Below are 23,646 nucleotides of genomic sequence, written 5' to 3'. Positions count from 1 at the left end.
CCCTGAAGATCTACCTAATTATTTAAACACCTGATTATAAGTATCCCCTTACTGAGCTGATAAAACCAGGGGTCCACTTACTTTTTCACATACCCTGAATCTTAATTACTCATTGTTTGTCCAGTTCATATATCATTTAGTTTCAAAAGACATGGAATTGGTTAATATAAACCCTATTGGATATTTAAGAAAAGATTCAAGAAGGCTATCATGGTAAAGCTAAGGAATTTTCATAATTATCATTGGGGTTCACAAACTTTTTCTCTGCACTATATCTGAAGAAAGACAAGACAAGAAAGGCAAATGCCAAGGGATTGAATTCAATACTTTCTAAACTAGCAGTGAGACCTCTGTTGATTTAAATATTTTAGATAAAACTGTGGTGTTTTTCCAGTCTCTGTGTTTCCTTTTCTAAAATTTGCATTGCCATTTACGGATAAATACTGAATGATATGAGAGGAATTTACAGAATTATGGAGAACTGCAAATGTAATGCATGGAATTCTAAGTATAATTTACATTTAAATAGGAAAATCATAGCACCGTTCATGATAACCCGAAACATAGAAGTTACCACTAGTAAGATTGTGTCTAAATATTGCATTGAGAACTGCACCCCTTTCTGGCAGAGTAGAAAAAGCACACCCTTTGTCATACTGCAGAATGAGTAAATGTAATTATGTTGCAAAAAAAAAAATCCTCAACATAATAACAGAGTACTATGATAATATGAAATAGTTAATATCTTTTTGCCAAGGGGAAGTTGTTCAGGTGTTTTGTCTGGTTAGAATATTTGTGAACCTCAAATGATTTCCCTCTTTTTTCTCTCAATAAACATTGCCATCCATCAGCCACCATTTGTACTGCACTTACAGAAAGCACAGACAAGTTTTAAACACTAACTGAAGTGCACTTGGATAAGCTAACAGTAAACAAAGCACAGATAATTAATTCACCACAGTCCCTCATATTGCAGGTTAATTAAACCCGAGAAATCAAGCAAACACTGCCTAGCATGCTGTCAGTTACGTTTTTAAGGGTTGTTTCTTGAATCTATAAGAAAACCGGGGGCTGTTACTTCATTACATAACATGTAACACAATATTCAAATGTGTCATTGCAAGAAAGGGGAGTCAGGAGGCAATGTGGAAACAATTAATAGCTGTAAGAAATAGCTATAAGTTTGAGCCAAAAAAAAAAGTATGCTCCACAAAACTTACTTTAAAATAAACGTTGTGGTTTAGTTTGAAAGACAGCATTCCAGAATGAACTTAATGGTGTAGCACTGGCATTGTTAAAATCCATTCCTGCACTGACTCATTCCATTGCTTTCACCTCTGATCAGGAACTGCTCTTCAATTCTAGTTTGCCTGCCATATGTAATGTGGGCTGATCAGCTACTGGCTCAATGTTAGCAACAGCAAACCGCAGCACCCACGGTACGTTTTTGTATTGAGCTCTAGCGAGTGAATATTATTACAGAATCTCAGTTCGGAATTTATCTCACCTTGAAATCTATGGATGGAATGACTTGCTGATGTTTTGGCCATACGTGGCATTGCATATCCATTAACCCTTCCAATACAACATGTACTGTACATTGATTGTTATTACAAATGGCACACTAATAAAGATAAGTAAATGAACCTATAACAATCAAAAATCAAAGGAATATCATAACAAGAATAACAAAAAAAATAATGATGCACTAAAGGTGTAGGTAGCACTGATCCATTCTTGAAAACTCCTCAAAAAGTTCATTAAGTTTTATGAATAGGGCCCTGTGAAACGGTGCCCCTAGTGGTCAGGATGGGGTAGGGCATATTCATGATACAGTTATTTAATAAGTGGTGGAAAGAACGTCGATGATAAAGTCTCTTTCAAAGCTTTATTGCGAACAATAAATAATGAAGCTGCTTCTCCTTTAATTATAAACAATAAATAAATAAATAAATAAATAAACTCTAGTTTCAAACAGGGAGCCCTAACTAAAAACTTAATTGAAACAACATTTTTTCTCTACCTAAATATTGCAGCAAGACAAACCTTACTGCACTTCACACAACTGGACACACGCAGCAAAGCTTTCTCCTGGTCCTTTATTTAGTAACTAGGAAATACCACCAGATGGCAGCAGTTCTATTGAATTTTTTTTCAAGAGGGCATTTCAGTCTTGACAACAACAGAGGGGACAGTTAATCCAATTTGATCCCAATTCTGAGGTGTTTAAAATAAAGGTATATAAGGACACATTCGCATCAGCATATATCACATTATTTTGATATAATTAGACATTGGCTGCCATACGTCATTAGCTAAACCTTGAAATTCAGTTTAGTAGCCACCAGTACCTTCCCCCAGAAACTGCCAAATGATATAATAAATACAACATTTGTTCAATGAAGTACGCGTTACTGCTAGGTTGTTAGGTTTGTGACCTTGCATATACGACAGATATTTCAATAAAGCTAGTCAGGTTGAAACGGTACAGGGTGCTCTTGTTGACCAGAAGTGACAGGCTTTCAAGTTTACTTGTAGCAGCTTTTACATTTGAACTCTTGAACCCTGAAAATAAAATAAAAATTGTCCACAATAGGCAGGAAGTCTTAAACATAAAATGACAGAACTATGTTTTGTTGAGGAACAATAAAATTGGAACTGTGAGGTGACAGATACTGCAGAAGACAGAAGGGATTTAATATATAAAACCCATTTATTAAAAAAAAAAAAAAAAAAAAAAAAAAAACTCTTAATTGTCAAGTAACATACACAAATCAATATTGAACTAGAAAAATACAGACAAAAAAACTACAATAGACACGCGGGTGTTCTCATAGTACATGAAAAGATTGCTAATGAAAAGGAGTCTGTAGTTTAATTTCACTTCCTCTATCCGGCTCCTAGATTAATGTTTTTTTTTTCTAATATAGAACACAATGAGCCAGAGGTAGAGGACCACAGAATGCAATTGATTCCACAGAGCTCCATATACAACCTTTACTCTGCTATACAAAGGAAAAGACTAGCCTATGATTTCTCCTCAGCTGCTAGACTGAAATAATTTTTGCTGCAAGAGGCAACTGAAAGATGTTGACTGCTTTAGACTGTCTTCATGATTATTGTTTTAGTCTTCACCTTCTGATTCAGACTCTGCAAATGAAAGAGAATAAAGCATTGCATGAATATCTCTGCATTGTTTTATATATACTGTACTCCATGTCTCAAAATTAAATACTATATAAATGCTTGCTGGCCCAGTGCTTAAAGAAAAGGGCTTGATACCAAGAGGCTCCTGGTTCAATCCTGTCTCAGACACGGATTCACTGTGTGATCTTGAGCAAGTCACTTAACCTCCTTGTGCTCTGTCCTGCGGATGATAAAACCGAAATCCTATTGCAAGTGAGTCTCTCTCAGTTCACCCCCTAGTCTGTAAGTCGCTTGGATAAATGACTAATTAATAATACTAATAATTGTGTGCTGAACAGGGTAAAAAAATAAAAAATCAATCTTATCAGGATACCTACTATAGTGTTTACATGAAATTTCTAATGTAAACAGTAATTATTTTGAGCAGTTAAATATCAGGTACCTAGCTTGTGAATCCAGCTGTGAGAATTATCATGTCGAAGCACTGTCCTAGCATCCTAACTTGTTGCATCTCATCTTATACTGTATTTTAGCAGTATAATCTGCATGTACTGTAAACTATACTGTATGCAAATATTGTTTAGCATTGTAACCTGTGTTGCACAGTAACACTTGTAGTCACCTTGGATAAAGGCACCTGCCAAACAAATACATAATAAAGTAATAACAATAGTTTGTAAATAAGGACTATTTTTAGTAACTACACACCCCTAGAGATGGCAGCATTTCTATTTCATTTCATTTAGGATGACATTTTCACTGTGCAACAACAGAAAGAGGGCACGGCTAATTGAATGTAACCATCTACCTGTGTTTATAATAAATGTACACAAGTTAGATCATACATTAAGCAAATATTATATTATCTTAGGGTGCCATGTAAAGAGGAGGAGTAAAACCTGGTAAAATAGTTTAGTTACACAAGATAACAATGTACGCCTATTTTATTTTCAAAGGAACTATACAGTACATGCCTAAAAAAAGGAAAAACAACCAGTAGCTTAAAAGTACTGAACTAAATAAGTACCTTCTTCAGCATTTTGAAGCCATTCCACAAACTTCTTCATTTGCTCCAGAAAGACACTTTTGCCTTTGGCCACATGTGCTTCTTTGTACCATTTCAGAATGGCTTCTTCACTCAGGACATCAGCTGCAATGCAGAGAATTTTTGGTCAGGTTTCACACGCAGGCAACCGGGTCTCAGAGAACATATAATAAATGTATCTTATAAACCATGGCAGTCATTGTGCATTACTACAAATAACACAGACAACAGCATCGTATTTTAAATTCATTCACCATCTCAAAGTGTGTTGTCTTGATCGTTGTTCTTCATTGCTCTTGTTCGATACCTAAGATTGAAGTTGACCTGTAAGGGAGTCTCACCTTTGTAAAAGAGCACTACGATCTTATGGAAGGATTTCATGAAATGAATGTTGTCATAACAGTATTCCTGAATCTTCTGGAGAAGAATAAGCTCTGACTGGCCTTGGGTGCTGAACACAGCAAGCAACGGTGCGTAATGCTGAAAAAAAAAGGAAATATATTATTCATATATTATATAAATCTGATTACTACAAATGCAAGGGGTTTTACATTTAAATAAGATGTCATCAGTTAAAAACCTAAATATAGCTTCCCTAAAATACAAAATCCATGCATACCACACACACACGTTCTCTCTCTCTCTCTCTCTCTCTCTCTCTCTCTCTCTCTCTCTCTCTCTCTCTCTCTCTCTCTCTCTCTCTCTCTCTCTCTCTATATATATATATATATATATATATATAGAGCGTGTGTGTCGTAAGCATGGATTTATATATATATATATATATATATATAATTTACCTTCAGGTGCTTCAGTGCTTGTTCTGTAACCAACTCCTCCTTCTTATTCCATTCAACACAATGCATTATGGAGCTCCACAGGAGCCCAATAACAGCTTGTTCTTGCAATTCGTTCCTCTTCATTTCCTCTTTAACATAAAGAACCATCTGTAAAATTGGGAGAGAGAAGGAGAAAAGTATTTATCAATTAGGCTATTTTCAATGAAAAAGTAGTCTTGGATTGGAATTATTTTACTTATTTCAAATTTCACATTAGATTTTCACAAATAGTAATCAGTTACAGTGGTTGACAATGTATCAAGATAAGATCTCCAAGGTAATTCCAAAATCTTCATAAAACTGGATACATTCTGCACCCCACCATTCAAAATTAGCTTTGGCATTGCTAATGGCTTGGTTTCTTTATAGACCCCTTACAATGAAAACTCTAGACCATTAGCAGAGCTCTCTTACCTCCTTGATGGGACATTCCTGAGAGAGACGCGCTTGGAGATCCTTCTGCAGCTCCTTTCTGGTTCCCAGGGACTTCTGGGTGCGCAGAAAGTCAGAGAGCTCCTTCAGACCGGCATCATTGAAGTACTTGGAAAAATGTTCCACATTCTGCTTGCTGGCCGGGAATAATTCCTAAAAGACAGACTTACTTACTGCTGGCCTTACCATATATAGTACATCAGATCATTACAAAACACTAAAAGGGGTCATTTATATTATCTACTAAGCTACAAATACTCAATGCCTATTCTCGTCTGTAAACCATCCTGGTTGTTTTAAAGAGCAGATATTCCTCCTTTATCTCAAAGACAATACAAGGAGAGCTGGCAACATCAGTATTGGACACATTTTAGAGGTTGGATTCATCTTCTTCCCTTCCGATACCGCAATGCCCAACTATATTGTGTCTAACTATATCTATATCTGTATCTATAATGCTGAAATGTTTTTGGGATGTCCGTGAATGAGTTTCTACCCAAGAGAAAGGGCTGCAATAGGGATTATAGAGTTAGCTGAAAGGACACTGAAACATCTCTTATAGCAATGGCCTAAACACAGAGGGAATCTGGTACAATTGCTTGGGATCCCTGCTACTGTAAATAATGATTTCTTCATTAGACATGCATTAAACAGATTACTGGTATTCGATTATTCAGCTGTTTCATCAACTGCCCCTCACTTAGGTGTCATCACCTGTTTGCTATGGACAGCTAATGTTGGATCGTTGAATAATTGGTTTGTGTGTTTGTTTGTTTCATATGTCATATGTGGGATTACATCACTCATACAGCATAACAATACTCAAAGGACTGCCTAAAAAAAGCGTGATCACAGCCCTGTTAACAAACTAAAATACACTTATGCTTACTAGTAGTTTTTTGTCCAAGTTAGCTTTTCTTAAAGATGAGGTAACTGCATTGGCATCTTTCTCGATCATCCATGCTTTAAACAACTTGACAGCAAAGGACGCAGCAATTCCTGAATGACAGAGACCAAATTCTTTTGAATACTTTTTAAGGCCCTGTAGCTGACTCTACTTACATTTACTGAAACATACAATCAAAGGAACAGCTTGATTTTTACAATAAACCAGACTGTTCTGAATGTTCGCATTAACTGTTCTACAAAAATTCTAGTTTTTGAAATTCAAAAATTCTAGGTGATGCAAAACTTTTGTCCATAGCTGTAGGTGTCCTTTTCCTTTTCAAAGTAAAGCCAATCCTCCTGATGAAGGGTTATGTTGTGGGTTATTGGGGTTTTCTTACCTTCTTTGACTATGTTGTCACTGAAAAGGCTGGTAAGAATCGTGGCAGGAAGTGTTCCGTTTGCCAATAGGATTCCTGTAAGCATGGCTAGCTTGGTCTGTTCAGACTCAGTGAAAGCTTTCAGGAACAGAAGAAGCTGCAGGGTAAGGCAAAGGGATTTAAAGAATATTCCAAGAAGTGTCACTGTCAATACCCTATATCATTTTGGTTGGTTAATACAGAGCACCAAGACTGAAGATCTATTTTGGGGAAGCCCAACGTTGTAAGGGTCGCTCCGATACACAACTGTAGTGAGAATATTACTATCTATCTGTTATATGCATTGTAATTTTACTTGAAAAAAAATGTGCATACAAATACTGTAAGTCAGGATTGCACACAAAAACATACAGCCCTTTTCCACTTTTGAATTTAAGGCAAGGAATGATTACGTTGTTCCTGCTGGAAGTAAAGGTAGTAAAACCTCATGCATTAGCAAACTGGATAGGAACAAAAAATTATAGAAAGGAGAGTTTAACAGCTGGTAAGCCAGAATGTGTATTTTTTATGTCTATTATTATTATTATTATTATTATTATTATTATTATTATTATTATTATTATTATTATTATTATTAAGACCTGACTGGTCGTCCTAAATTAACATAAGAGTGTTTTACACCAATTTACAATTTTGAAAAAATAAGACATTAAACAAAGTTTGTTATTATGAAAATACTTTGTTAACTTTAAAAAAAAAAAAAAAAAAAAAAAAAAAATATAAATATATCAGTTCCAAGACGATGTTACATTTTCCTTTATGTAAATATTAGTAATAGGAATGTTTACATTCCGGGGTAATACATGAAAAATAGCAGTTTTTAACATACTGAAGACTGTAATGACTCATCTTATTCACATTGTGCTGCTGCAACTAAGGGGTGTAACAAAATTCGTATGGATTCAGACTAAACTGAAATATCTAAAGATAACAATACCTTCTTGATTTCTTCTTCAAACACCTTTTCTAGATATTTGTATCGCCTAATGAGCTTATTGAAGACCTGAGGAGATAAAACTCATAAGCAAAGCAGAAAAACAAAAAAACAGAAGTGAAGAGATTTTAACTAAAAAGTAGGGATGGGCATCAATATCGATATTTTGACATGATATCGATATCGTTTGAGAGTGAAAATAAATTTCCATATCGCGATATTGTGGGATTAAAAAATCAATATTCACTTACACTCACAGAGACATACTGTTTATTGGTAATACTGTTAAAAATACAAACATGGTATAATCAAGTTTATTTTCTATTAGTATACAACAAACCCTATGCATGCCAATCACGGTCAATCTTGTAGGCAAACACCACACACTAAAGTATTATTATTCAACCACAGTATACCCTATTTGCATCAAGTGATGTCACATTTCAGGATACCAGTATCTCAATTTCTGGTGAATGAGCGGTTTATGTATTTGAAATCCTGTTGTTTACATCGTTTCCTTTGCTGCATTGATACGTTTTATTACAAAATATATATATATATTATAATATGTATATATATATATATACATATACATATACATATATTATACACACACACACACACACACACACACACACACACAGCTCTGGAAAAAATTAAGAGACCACTGCAAAATTATCAGTTTCTCTGGTTTTACTATTTATAGGTATGTGTTTGGGTAAAATGAACATTTTTGTTTTATTCTATAAACTACTGACAACATTTCTCCCAAATTCCAAATAAAAATATTGTCATTTAGAGCATTTATTTGCAGAAAATGACAACTGGTCAAAATAACAAAAAAGATGCAGTGTTGTCAGACCTCGAATAATGCAAAGAAAATAAGTTCATATTCATTTTTAAACAACACAATACTAATGTTTTAACTTAGGAAGAGTTCAGAAATCAATATTTGGTGGAATAACCCTGATTTTCAAGCACAGCTTTCATGCGTCTTGGCATGCTCTCCACCAGTCTTTCACATTGATGTTGGGTGACTTTATGCCACTCCTGGCGCAAAAATTCAAGCAGCTCAGCTTTGTTTGATGGCTTGTGACCATCCATCTTCCTCTTGATCACATTCCAGAGGTTTTCAGTGGGGTTCAGGTCTGGAGATTGGGCTGGCCATGACAGGGTCTTGATCTGGTGGTCCTCCATCCACACCTTGATTGACCTGGCTGTGTGGCATGGAGCATTGTCCTGCTGGAAAAACCAATCCTCAGAGTTGGGGAACATTGTCAGAGCAGAAGGAAGCAAGTTTTCTTCCAGGACAACCTTGTACTTGGCTTGATTGCATGCGCCCTTCACAAAGACAAATCTGCCCAATTCCAGCCTTGCTGAAGCACCCCCAGATGAGTCCAATTTTCAGTTTTGCCCAACACCTGGTTGTCTAATGGTTAGACGGAGACCTGGAGAGGCCTACAAGCCACAGTGTCTCGCACCCACTGTGAAATGTGGTGGAGGATCGGTGATGATCTGGGGGTGCTTCAGCAAGGCTGGAATTGGGCAGCTTTGGCATGAATCAAGCCAAGTACAAGGTTGTCCTGGAAGAAAACTTGTTTTCTTCTGCTCTGACAATGTTCCCCAACTCTGAGGATTGTTTTTTCCAGCAGGACAATGCTCCATGCCACACAGCCAGGTCAATCAAGATGTGGATGGAGGACCACCAGATCAAGACTGTCATGGCCAGCCCAATCTCCACACCTGAACCCCACTGAATACCTCTGGAATGTGATCAAGAGGAAGATGGATGGTCACAAGCCATCAAACAAAGCCGAGCTGCTTGAATTTTTGCGCCAGGAGTTGCATAAAGTTTTTTATTTGTTTTTTATTCATGAATGTGAAAGACTGGTGGAGAGCATGCCAAGACGCATGAAAGCTGTGCTTGAAAATCAGGGTTATTCCACCAACTATTGATTTCTGAACTCTTCCTAAGTTAAAACATTAGTATTGTGTTGTTTAAAAATGAATATGAACTTATTTTCTTTGCATTATTCGAGGTCTGACAACACTGCATCTTTTTTGTTATTTTGACCAGTTGTCATTTTCTGCAAATAAATGCTCTAAATGACAATATTTTTATATATATATATATATATATATATATATATATATATATATATATATATATATATATATATATATATTTACTTTTTACTTTTTGTTTAACTATCAATGACGAGAAGGAAACTGCAGTGATCACGGCTGTGTCCCTATGCTCACATTCAACACAGTACAACTTAAGTAAGCAAGAAGGCACGGCAGGGTGTGGGATATACGCTACTCCACATGCCCGGGGCGCGTTATAAGTCACAAGGCAAACCAACTAACTAAATAATCATTAAAAAAAAAAAAAAAAAAACATATTTTAATTAACAAAAAAAGTAATTTTTATTAAATATCCTTCCGCCTCAGACCTAAAATAATGTCCCTTAAAACTAAAAAAAAATTTTTAATTAATATTATTACATTATTATTATTATTATTATTATTATTATATTATTATTATTATTATTATTATTATTATTAAACTGATTAAACCCAAGAAGCACTATTTATTTATAGATGTTAAATTGAACACTGCCATTGAAATTGCAGGTTTAAAGATTTATTTACAGGCCCTTTTCTTAGATGCTTATTTTGAACAGTAGGTGGAGCTGCAGAAAGCAATTTCAAGCAACATGATGTTTGACTCCTTGTTGTTGTCCGAGGAAGTGCTGCTGGACGATCTCGCAGACCTTCTTTGCCACGTCTGGCCATATTTAGTTGCACATCAAAACAAACCTCTCACAAGACCTGCTGCAGTGTCAGGTGACACTGTTGGGGAAGATTATTATTTTTTATTTTTTATTTACATTGTCCTTTTTGATACAGGAGTAGTGACAGGAAGTACCCATGCCAGATTTGCGGTACTGTTTCATAGTGGCAACAAAGATGTTGTTTGCATTTTCAGATACTGGGACATTGGCATAAAAAGAACACCCAATGCCCGGGCAGTAGACTTCCGTGCATTTTTTTTTCCTTTTCTTTTTCTATGTCCACAAGCAGTGTTTAAGTAAGTTTGATGCCTAGCGCTATCATCTGATGTCCGACTCATTGAAAATCTCATGTAGAGTTTGGCTTCCTGAAATTTATATACCTCATGTCATCTGTATTGCAAATTTAAATATGGCTATGTTTTTTTTTTTTTTTTTTCCCTCTCAGAATTATATATTTACCGTTTTTTTTTTTTTTTTTTTTTTTTTCAAAATTCTAGTGACGTATGGATATCTACAAGTGATTCACCCCTTTTTGAGAAAAAGTTTCAACCAATGGGAATATGCTGTAATAGTCACAACCTCATGTGACCTATTTTGACCAATCAGGACAGAGTAGTTAACAGACCCATTTCATAATTCAACAGTAACGTCATTCATTTCATGTGCATAAAGATATATGACAAAAATATTCAAAGAAAAATGTGACAAAAATATTTAAAGACATAAATTCACAGTAACGAGGGGGGGGGGGGGGGGGGGGGGCACCCAAATAGCAGTTTATGTGAGAAGTTCAAAGACTTAAAGGAAAGTTTTCCTGCTTCGGGGCATCGAAAAGTGCAGCGACTAGCCTGACAATGTAAGGTTGTTGCCTTTTTTCTTGCCAAAAGCTGTAATGATACTAAGTAAATGTTTTAAAATTGTTCTGCCTAAAAAGCAACAGCCTCTCCGAAGTTATCGCGATAATTTGCATTTGTTGAAATTCTAAATTAATGACAACAGCTGTTGTGTTACAAAAAGGAAAAGAGAAAGGAATGTTTTACAAATAATTATGTGTTTAAGATCTGTAACTTAAGTTTAATATTTTGCAACTTCTCAGTAAAACATCTATCACGTCACAGCACCTAAGCAAATATCTAAATAATAGCCAGGTCCGGCGTCAGCACCAGGGCAACGACAGAGGGGTGCCCACACAGAAATAAAACGAAATACTGAGTAAATCTACCATTTCTGTGTCAGCTATCCTATTCCAGCAGCCTTTAGGACCAGAAACGTTTTGTTTTCACTCAACTAAACTAAACTGTATGCGTGCAGTGCATCGATCATTCAGATCTCCCCCCTTTTTTCCTCTCTTTTCCTTTGACATAACGTCTATCATTATAATAACGCCTGAACGCCTATTATATGATTTTAAACCATCAAAAATGAAACCTGTCGAACCTCTGGAACCTTCAGATAAAAAGAAACTGAAATCTGAATGTCAAAAACGGAAGGAAAAGACTACAAAAACAAAGTAAAAACAGCTGCCAAATTTTACACTGTCAACTTTTCTACATGTAAATTTCAAAAATATTATTTCTGTTTTCTGTTAACTGTGCACTAATTATGCTACAGTAAAAAAAGGAAATACGTAAAATCATATACCAGTAGTTTTAATTCAACAAAAATATATTTATTTTACTATTTTTTACAATTCAATTACTGGACTGGCTAAAGTCTGTGCTCAGTATAGTACAGAAATATTTCGGTTTTGACGTGGCTGATGATGGAATAGTAAAACTATATAACAAGATCTTGTTTTTCTCCATGGATATTGTGAAGCAAAGCACCACTTAGTTAGTTATTGCTTATGTAAATATCAGTTAACGTCTACATATGTTTGATATTGCAATTGTGTTATTATAGCTGTGTTTTGGAAGACTTTGATATTATCAATATCGAAATACGCGCACAACTTCAAAATACAATTTCCATATCGTTACCCACCCCTAATAAAAATTATATCATTACTGTATCTCAGCATGCAAACAATTAGATTTAAATAAGCAGTAATATGACTGCATGGGTTTTCAATTTTTAAAAATAGATTGATGAGAAACTGAATTGGGAAAGTTTGAGAATTAATTTTAATACATGTTTAATGAACCTTCTATATTGAGTAATTTTTGGAACTGTAAGCATTTCATCAGCAGATCATTTAGTTTTACCCAAATTCTCAAAGACATGCCATGCCAGTAAAAGGGATAACTCACAGTTCTGGCATAGAAGAATTCATCACAAGTTTTATGTCAGAACAGTGACTTTTCATATTTTTAAATAGGCTAGGCAGAGGTTACTTTATCATAAAATTAGTAATGAACATTCATACAACTGCATGCCACTTGCTTTACACAGTCATCCAAATTAACAGCAACTGGTAGGTAACCAACCTACTTCATAATAAGATAACAAAACTGTTTCATATTAACGTTACGGTTTTCTGTGGGTCACAGGTTTCCCTAAATGTCTCATTGTGTGTCAGGCAGCTTTTCTTGGAGTAGTTATCCTCAAGAGATTATATTAAAATGACAAAGCTCTTGCTACAAGGTCACCACAGAGAGGATTTGACGGTATTAGCAGCTCTAATGGGCTTTTATACCACCCATTACTATCGCTGCAGTGCGTCTCCTCCTCTCAGCTCTACTGCCTCACCTGAGCATAGCTGCGGAGTGTGCTGTGATCCTCACTTGCAGTAAAGACGCAGTGAGCAGTCACCTTGTTCTTGTCTCCATCGTCGATACGAGTTCCACCAGGGGCTGAAGCAAAGTAGAGAGGTGGTTTATTGTACAGGATCCAAAGAATTGAGGAGGGTCTCTTATTTGCTTTTAACGTGGTGACAAGATTTTCAGAGTACAAAATTAAGACACCTGAAACAAAAATTCTGTGATACGTTAAGCCATCTTTCTGGTGGAAATGGCGGCGTCTTGGAAAGTCATAAAGAAAACCCTTCAAGTTGTACAAGCAAACTTTTGGGCGACATCCAGAATCTTTCACATTAATGGCAATTAAAAACTTAGCAGGAATGTCAAGAGGACTTCACGTTATCAGTGGCTTTCCAGGGATATGGCATTGTTACAGAAATACCACTTAGGGCACAGCAGTTGTAGGAGAGTCACACTAAATGTAGAAGCTGAAAAAACATACAATACATTAGAATGATTAAACATCTGCTTTTCTAAATACAATTAGAACTCACTGTCTACATGGACAATTCTAATTGTGGTCTACCCATTTTATGTACTATTAAAAAAATGGTCAATTCTAAATACAGGAATGTGTCATGTCATGCGTTCAGCACTGTGCTTTCAAATGCCCTGCATGCAGAGTAGTTTTATAGTGGATTAGAGACCAGACAGTACATGCTAGTGCACTGTAAGTTCTTTATATAGGTTTATTTACACTAACCCTTTTAGCTTTAATCAAATTTACATTTACTGCCCCAGGAAGAGCCATGTATAAACAAATAACTTGTCCCACTTGGATTTCTCTTACTCTAACATCTAATGTCCTTCTCTGGAAGGTATCCTAATGTTAGCTAATACTAAAACTTTGATTTAGTATTGATCATTGGCTTACACATTATCTATTCATGAAAACATATGTTAAAACAGAAAGCCAAGATGACATGTTCCATAGTCAAGAGTATGAATAGTAGAACGAAAAACAAAAATATGCATGTGGAGAACTGGCTTTATATGGCAATACAGTTATCGCTCATATTACTCATTTTGCTTGCAAATGTTTTTCTCTCAAGAAATGCCATAATACTGGAACATAATAACCAGAATTGTATCTGTACCAGGCATGTGGAGACGAGGAGGATTCATTTCATACAAAACAAATGTAATATGTTAAGATGCAAACGCTGTGAAATGTAAGCAAAAGTTCCCTGGAAATCAGATTACTCATATCAATTGAAGTGACATTTTGTCATCATTTTCTAAATTGAATGACTTTATGCAAAACACTTGGAGCGAACCAGTCTGGTTATATTGCTACCTTGCTGGAGATACGGAGACATGCAACTGTTAACCTTGTATTGGCATTTAGTTTCACTCCAACCTGCTTGCATTTATTGAGATGGATGGATTAATAGGAATTGACTTCCATGCCAGGTTACACTGCTTTACATTTTTTAGCAAAGTGTGGGGCCATATGGAGCGAACTAACATGTTTTGTAAACATTAAAAAACCCACTGCATGTGTTGTGCACAGGGGTATAGGACTTTGTATAATTATACAGCATTGTATAATGAGGAAATCACTTTGCTTAAACGGATTTCCTGTATTAATAAACTTTAAACCTTTCATGAGCTCTTTTTACTTCCCTCAGCAACTAATCCAAGATTCAAAAAAGTTCAAGTCATGTGTTGTTCCATTGATATTTCCGGATTGGTATGGATCTGACATGATTCCCTTTCAGCTCCTACTCTTCACAAAAGTACAGTACATGTGATGGTATGCAATATTTTTAAAACCATACGGGGAAATACTTTAATGCAAATACAAGCAGTTTGCTTACCAAGCATGCTTCCTGCAATCAGGATGTCAAAGAGGGTGTCAGCATAGCGACGGTAATCTAGTCTGGATCCAGTGACATCCAGAAACCTTGCTACAGCATCCAGGTCACTCCCAGCCTCATTGAGACCCTGAACGATGGTGTCTCGAAACACTGTAGGCTCGAACTTCTCCTTTTCATCTGCACAAATGTAGAAATTAGACAAAGGCATGGTCTTTTTCTGTAACGTACTTATTAGAAGACAGTATTTTCCATATCAGAATCAGTAGAGTCTTATTAGTTTTTATGCAACCTATGACAGAGCAGAGGCTCTGCACATGGGGGCATGTGTGTGTGAGAGTTTGGTGGCTGGTAGCCATCATGGTGAAGGAAGCTGGAAGCAAAATGGCCACCCTTGCATAGCCATATGGCATTGTTTACCTGCACAATTGTTTTATTCGTTAATTAGAAAAGCGTGGAACGTGGTCAGGTGGCAATTGAATGATTTAAGCCAATTTCCCCTGGCTACACCCTATAAAAAGACAAGGACATGTTTGTCTGGGGGGGGGAGGGCTGAGAGCAGCAGATTGGGCTTTCTGCCCTGCACCGGTATAGCTGTAGCTTGGGTGCCATTTTGTTTATTTGTGATAGTTTGTTTAATTTAAGAGTTTTGTTTAAACCTTTGTTATTTGTGAATAAAGTGTGCCAATGCGCTGAAGTTCTGTGTCTGGGTTTGCTATTTCTTTTGCTGACCAGCCTTGACTGCCCGCCACAATACCACACAACCCTAAAAGTACTAATGAGCAAGAAGGAGGCTGGGCGTGATCCAGCAACCACACCGCATCTTAATTAATGCATTTCTCACAGCCTAAATCAGTCAGGCTCATCGAGGTATGACCTCATCTTGCCAGCTAGAGTCAGTTTGTAACAGCAGTGCATCACACAACATTGTACAGTTTGCAACTGCAGTCTAACATAAAGCTGTTTCATGATTCAACGTTGGGATACTTGGTTTTCAGTGACAATTCATTTAGTCCCCTGGACAGATTCTAAGCAGTTCCAATATTTTAATTATGCAGGAAGTACTATGCACAACTACAATACAAAAAGTTAACTTTCACAGCTGGCAATTGTAGGACCCGAAGGCTGTCAGTTGCTCAAGTCGTGTGGTTTAAAACCGTTGGGTATTTAGAACACAATAATAATTCCTGGTATTTATTTCACAAAGAACACATTGTACATTTGACACTGTGGAACTAGATCATGTTAATTAGTAGTAAAACCCATAGAGTATGCTTCACCTGTCCCTTGATAACATGTTGTTTGTTTTGTTTGACTATGGTGCCTTGAGGGACATTTTCCATTCCTTGCTGATGAAAGCAGAAGCAAAAAAAAAAATGTTTCCAACATTAAAAAGCTTGGGTGTGTGTTGAAGTTACATTTTTTTGTTGGCCAGCTCCAACTTTTCCAATGAGTGTAAAACATTACAGCACAATAGGATAAACAGAAAACCCAATGGTTCTGTGAGGGTAATGAAAAAAATAATATCTTTGTGACAGAGATTGTGTGGTTGCATAGCATTACCTTACTGTGTTGATTTTCGAGAGAGCTATAGTGTGTTTAACTCTGTTCCTCTTAAACTGGATTAAAATCAACAGGCAATTAATAGACTAACACATAAACAACCACATGCAGCTCAATGGGACACAATTATATAAACAAACCCATACTGTATTAGACAGCTAGTGGGTATGATATTAATTAAGAGGCTATCAATAGTTGGAGTACAATTTTATTCTGGATCAGTTAAATGCAGTTTGGTTATATTAATTAAGCAAACATGAAACATTTAAAACTGAATAGGATAACTGTTGCTTAGCAACAGCTGCACATACCCCTTTTCCTGGTTTTGAACCGCTGGCCCGTTAGCACTGGCTTCTGCTGCTTATTCATAAACTTCCTGAAAGGCAAGGAAAGAACCGCATTGACCACAATGAATGTAAGTAATGATTTATGTGGCAAAGACCTGGATTTGAATCTGGCTTAGTTCGTGAGTCAAGGCATGTTTACACAGAAGCAAACTGCCATGTCTGTGCCAGTACTGAACCACCTTTCAAGGAGGTTCAGAGACAGCTCTGTGCCAGTACTGAAACAGCTTTCGAGGAGGTTCAGAGACAGCTCTGTGCCAGTACTGAATCAACTTTCGAGGAGGTTCAGAGACAGCTCTCTCCCAGTACTGAATCACCTTTCGAGGAGGTTCAGAGACAGCTCTCTGCCAGTACTGAATCACCTTTCGAGGAGGTTCAGAGATGGCTCTGTGCTGGTACTGAATCACCTTTCGTGGAGGTTCAGAGACAGCTCTGTGCCAGTACTAAAACAGCTTTCGAGGAGGTTCAGAGACAGCTCTCTGCCAGTACTGAATCAACTTACTAGGAGGTTCAGAGATGGCTCTGTGCTGGTACTGAACCACCTTTCGAGGAGGTTCAGAGACAGCTCTCTGCCAGTACTGAAACAGCTTTCGAGGAGGTTCAGAGACAGCTCTCTGCCAGTACTGAATCACCTTTCGAGGAGGTTCAGAGATGGCTCTGTGCTGGTACTGAATCACCTTTCATGGAGGTTCAGAGACAGCTCTGTGCCAGTACTAAAACAGCTTTCGAGGAGGTTCAGAGACAGCTCTCTGCCAGTACTGAATCAACTTACTAGGAGGTTCAGAGATGGCTCTGTGCTGGTACTGAACCACCTTTCGAGGAGGTTCAGAGACAGCTCTCTGCCAGTACTGAAACAGCTTTCAAGGAGGTTCAGAGACAGCTCTGTGCCAGTACTGAATCAACTTTCGAGGAGGTTCAGAGACTGCTCTCTGCCAGTACTGAATCACCTTTCGAGGAGGTTCAGAGACAGCTCTCTGCCAGTACTGAATCAGCTTTCGAGGAGGTTCAGAGACAGCTCTCTGCCAGTACTGAATCAACTTTCGAGGAGGTTCAGAGATGGCTCTGTGCTGGTACTGAATCACCTTTCGAGGAGGTTCAGAGACAGCTCTGTGCCAGTACTGAATCACCTTTTGAGGAGGTTCAGAGACAGCTCTCTGCCAGTACTGAATCACCTTTCGAGGAGGTTCAGAGACAGCTCCTTGTCAGTACTGAATCAACTTTCGAGGAGGTTCAGAGATGGCTCTGTGCTGGTACTGAATCACCTTTCGAGGAGGTTCAGAGACAGCTCTGTGCCAGTACTGAAACAGCTTTCGAGGAGGTTCAGAGACAGCTCTCTGCCAGTACTGAATCAGCTTTCGAGGAGGTTCAGAGACAGCTCTCTGCCAGTACTGAATCACCTTTCGAGGAGGTTCAGAGACGGCTCTGTGCTGGTACTGAATCACCTTTCGAGGAGGTTCAGAGACAGCTCTGTGCCAGTACTGAAACAGCTTTCGAGGAGGTTCAGAGACAGCTCTCTGCCAGTACTGAATCAGCTTTTGAGGAGGTTCAGAGATGGCTCTGTGCTGGTACTGAATCACCTTTCGAGGAGGTTCAGAAACAGCTCTATGCCAGTACTGAATCACCTTTCGAGGAGGTTCAGAGACGGCTCTCTGCCAGTACTGAATCACCTTTTGAGGAGGTTCAGAGACAGCTCTGTGCTGGTACTGAAACAGTTTTTTCTCAGTGTAAATGGAAATGCTGCCACTGGCACTGCATTTTGCATTCAAGGTTGATTTTTTCCCCCCCAAGTAAACACAACTTCCAACAAAATGGCAAGTGACCGAGGCAGTAGTTGGTCCGAAAAAGAAGTAAGGAAGCTTTTGACCATCAAAGCAGAAGAAGGGATAAATGTACAACATTATGGAACTGTGCGAGATGCTAATGTATATTCCACAATAGTAGAAAAGTTAATGAAATGTGTTGTGCGTAATAAAAAGCAAGTGATGGCTAAATTAAAACCATTGTAAATGGTGAATTTAGAAAACGAAATGTGGCATCGGTACAGGCACTGATCCTGCACTTTCTATGGGAATATTGCTTAAGATGAGTATTCCAGTCTCAAAAAGAGACCAAAGTCTGGGTGCGGATTTGAAATGTTTCAAACCACAAAGGTAGATTATGAAATTATACATGTATATGTTAAATTATAGGTTCCACTTTAAACAGTAACAAGGACACGTTTCTCTTCCAGAAAACATAGTTCACAAACTCTGGCTCTGAACCCATCTATATATAGATTCTTTATCCATGGCACACTAACTTCAGAGAAGAGGCCAGGCTTTATGCAAGTGTTATATTACTGTATTAAAGCCATGTGAACAGCATGTAGTTCGCACAATGTTTATAGAAGCTAGGCACGTTGTAGAAAGAACTGCACCAATGCGTCTTTGCTGTATCTGAATATTAAATCTAGCAAAGATGAATGGGCAATCTAATTGTGGTTCTTTCTATGATGTTTACAATCATTTAGAGTGGCTTTTCCTCTAATTCTGAATGTTAATATCGCCTGTTAATATCGCAGGATAGGGACTAGTCATGAACCATTGAACAAGCTTGTCCCATGAAAGTGTATCAATCAGACCCGTTTGTACCAACTGTTACAGAGGTCTTACCCTCATTTAATCTGCTGCTGTTAGAATCTGCATCAGCAGTGTGTAATATGGGATTGGGGACCACCCACTCTGCCTCAGGTTATACAAAAAAAAGGAAAATGTACTGTAATAGACAACATTGTCATGGTTCACATAAAATGACAAGCACAAAATAGCTTAAAAAAATCCACAGTGACTAATCATATACACTGTGAGCAAGACAGTGCTCCCCCCCCCCCCCCCCCCCCCCCCCCCCCCCCCCCCCCCCCCCCCCCCCCCCCCCCCCCCCCCCCCCCCCCCCCCCCCCCCCCCCCCCCCACCCCCCCCCCCCCCCACCTATCATCCCTATCTGGATGACTGTGAAGGGAAAACTGAGTCAGAACTGGTGTTGATGAGTCAGGCGCTTTAAATAAATCCTACAAATATAGAAAGCAATGTTTATGGCTACAGTATACTATAAAATTACATTTTAGATTGTAGATTGTCCCTTAGAGGCGTGATCTACACAAAAAGTATTAACTTACAAAAAATATAAATCATAAGAATTAGACTGTACTCAGGAGACAGGATATACATATATATATATATTAATATATATATATATATAATTAGATATATATATATATATATATATATATATATATATATATATATATATATATATGGGTAGCTAGCTGGAGGGGAGACATGACGTCCTGTTGTTTTGTACTATCACATAGAAATCCAACCTGCTGTCTTGTTTTTCTTTTTTTAACTCCCTTTGGATAACAAAGCCAACTACTGTATTGTCTCTTGTGATTTATAAGCAACAAGCAAATGCATAACATTATGTCATTTAAAGCTGTACAGCCTTTTACTAAAGGTAGAGCAAGATCCAGTAAAGCCATGCATAGTGTAACATTCCCTGTAATGAACGGTATAGATTAGCAGTCTGTGTTTTTACTTCACTCTTTACATTTATACATACAGAGCCTCTTACCTAGTTGAGATGAACTTGGTGAAATATTCCTTAGCTCACATTGTTGACTGAATTAGGGGATAAAGGGAGACCCCGGCTCATTAAAAAAAAAACATTTCCAGTTATGTCAAAACATAATTTATAGAGAGTATAATAATCTGATGATATATGGAAGAACCTGTCTGTCCACATGTTTATGTCACACTTGTATTTTTACTTGTACATACAACTTATGTATGTTATCCAACATGCAAATGCATTCACATTAGTGCAGTATCTTAATATTGGTATATAAAGATGCAGGCTTCATTTTGGTTCTGTTTATTTCTTAGCCTTGAAATGTCAAAGTGTTAAAAAAAAAATATTTTACACATAATGATGAATCACTTTGTTCGCTTTGTGCATTATATAATGTATGCAAAACATTAACAATGTAAAATGACTTAACTGTCCATGCTTGGTAATTGATGAATATTCACATAACATATAGACCCAGTTACTACGGAAACAGTGGCAATCAAAGCTGGTCGTCAAAACACATGCAATCTATCTAAACAGATGGTGAACAATTAAATAATACCGGTACTAAAGGCATACCGAACATAAATGTAATAGGATTCAGTGTGCCATTTAGATTCAGACAAATGAATAGAACTAAAACAATTACATTGTCTCCCATTAATTGAATTTGTTGTAATTTTCTGTAAATTAAAATCGAAGAACATTTTTTTTTACAAACTAAAACAACAACAAAAACAACAGCAATGAATCTTTCTGCATCATTTTAAACATACATGGTCCAAAAGACAATATTCACAAAATAAATGGACCTTACAACAGATTTATCAATGAGGTTGTGTTGCCACTACGCAGTACGCCATTCTTTTCAGCGATGTTTTAAACTATATTGACAATAAAAATCCTGATAGGAAAAACATTTGATTATCAAAATTAAAGGCAAATTTATCAACGATTTAGTGAAATATGGAACTCTGCTCTGACAGCATGATGTATTCCATGTATACTGCATTAATGGTACTATTTAGGGTGAATATGATTTGTATATTATAAATACTCACTTGAAACTAGAATTACAGCAAGGACATTTTAAAAGCAACGTCTGGCAGCTTTGAACCAGATAAGCATGTACTGGCTAATTGGTCAGACTCTCTTTAACAAGGAGATGTCATGCAACACATTCCTGATACATACACTTTTAAACAAACCAAAAGAACTCCAACAGTACAGGCAAAATATAGTACATATAACCAGGCACCAGCAGGATCTGGCCAACTGAATTGATTACAGTACCTCATGATTAAAAATCAAACCTGCATGCCCAAATACTCTTTTTATGTTACATTGTTGGTTGGTTTATTTTTAACTGCACTTTCTATAACCTGTATGTAAACACATGCCTATCTTTTGAATATTATATGATAAAACCGCTTTAGAAGTTGTAGGAATTTTCCATAACTGTTCTGTTTTTTGGGAAACAAGCTGACTGTTTAGTCTTTAAAAGTGTTAGTTACATTAGTGGGATAGAGAAGATCAGAAAGTAATCACGTGTTGTATAACAAATATACTAAAATAAAATAACTGTTACACATACAGGGCAGTGAGGCCATTCACCCAGAACAAGGGTACAGTCTACAGTAAAAGGAAGTATAGCTGATGAAAATAAGAAAAACATTACTTTGAAAAAAGTGATACAGTACTGTATAATTCAAAAGAATAGCTCCAAATAGAAAGATGCACAGCACAATAAATAAATAAATCAAGCAGAAAAAAAACTACAAGCCACAGCCAGGTGAAAACATGCACAAGTAATGTAATTAAAGCAAAAGGTGGTAGGTTTCTTTCATCCCACTGGTTCAGAATAACGTTTAGGAGTCACATTTGGTCATTTGCGAAGTGCTTTACCACAGTACCAAGGTGCATTATATATATATATATATATATATATATTATCTATAGTAATTAAAAATCTTACTTATAAATTAAATAACGAACAACACTTTATAAACTGTGTTTGGTTTGTGAAATACGAGTTACAAATCCCTTCATAACTGTTGTTTAAGAAACTTAATAAAAGAAAAACCAAAAATACTACAGGTTTAATATAATATTGAAACAGGATAGACTAGAACAACCAGAGAAATTAAAGAATTGAACAACCAGAGAAATTAAATGATTCTACAGTTATAATATAAAGCATAAAGGGCGATCAGACATTACCCTAACGAGGTATACAGTACCTTAATGTGTACAGTGTTATTAAATCCAACCCATCATAAAGTAAACACAATGATTACGATAAAGCATGATCTTTTTCTTGTTTATACTTTAATCCACAATTGTTGCATGCTAGAGACAATTGGTAATTGCAACACATATTTCAATATACATTATGTTTTAATATTGTAATCTGAATAGTGCAAACACAAAAAAAAAAAAAAAAAAAAAAAAAAAAACACCATATTAATGGTTTAATCTGGGTAAAAGAGCGCTGTATTATTATTATTATTATTATTATTATTATTATTATTATTATTATTATTATTATTATTATTATTGTTAGGTAATTGTTGCACCGCTATAGTGTCTTATAGTCAACATTTAATATTGTATACACTATTCAACGTGTCCAATAATAAAGTCACTATCATCCAAATAAAATAATACATACACATATATTATTGTTGGAAAAATATTTATACCTCTGAGTATCAAGCTTAATACAACTCTCCATCTCCAGCAAACAGTAACAATTTGGTATGACATACAATACTTACCCCTCCGTTGTTGCCGTTGACAAGACGTGTATAAGACACTACAACAGTCAAGAGCAGATAAAATTCACATGGACACTGTACTCTTCAGCTCACTAAAATAGAAAGGACCTTAACGGTACACGACTAAATGGGGATGCTGGTCTATACAGTCAGATTATACCTCAGATAAATCAAACACATAACTGTCGAAAACTGCTTTTACTATGTTAGTTATAATTATTACACACTTTTAAAACGTATATGCCTTATTTCATCCTGCTTATATAAGTGCTAAAATTGAA

General features: G+C 36.6%; 1 protein-coding gene across 3 annotated transcripts; it reads right to left on the bottom strand.

The window, feature by feature from the left end:
* Window positions 1-2,733: 2,733 nt before the first annotated feature.
* bzw2 (basic leucine zipper and W2 domains 2) lies at window positions 2,734-23,465 on the bottom strand. Of its 3 annotated transcripts, none has more exons than XM_041248959.1 (12): window positions 23,366-23,465; window positions 16,950-17,014; window positions 15,079-15,255; window positions 13,209-13,312; window positions 7,726-7,791; window positions 6,750-6,885; window positions 6,353-6,462; window positions 5,446-5,616; window positions 4,993-5,139; window positions 4,534-4,672; window positions 4,175-4,297; window positions 2,734-3,150 (listed from the first exon to the last, which is right to left on the bottom strand). In XM_041248959.1, the coding sequence occupies exons 2-12, from the start codon at window positions 17,005-17,007 to the stop codon at window positions 3,125-3,127; spliced, it is 1,257 nt and encodes a 418-aa protein (XP_041104893.1). In that variant the 5' UTR covers window positions 17,008-17,014; window positions 23,366-23,465; the 3' UTR covers window positions 2,734-3,124. The 3 variants fall into 3 exon arrangements, with proteins under 3 accessions (XP_041104893.1, XP_041104895.1, XP_041104894.1); XM_041248961.1 differs by lacking the exon at window positions 23,366-23,465 and adding an exon at window positions 20,592-20,711; XM_041248960.1 differs by lacking the exon at window positions 23,366-23,465 and adding an exon at window positions 19,634-19,818.
* Between the last annotated feature and the right edge of the window lie 181 nt (window positions 23,466-23,646).

This window comes from Polyodon spathula, chromosome 4 (assembly GCF_017654505.1).
Source record: "Polyodon spathula isolate WHYD16114869_AA chromosome 4, ASM1765450v1, whole genome shotgun sequence".
NCBI lineage: Eukaryota > Metazoa > Chordata > Actinopteri > Acipenseriformes > Polyodontidae > Polyodon > Polyodon spathula.
Note: the sequence above shows the minus strand (reverse complement) of the source record. Positions and strands in the feature narration are given on the sequence as shown.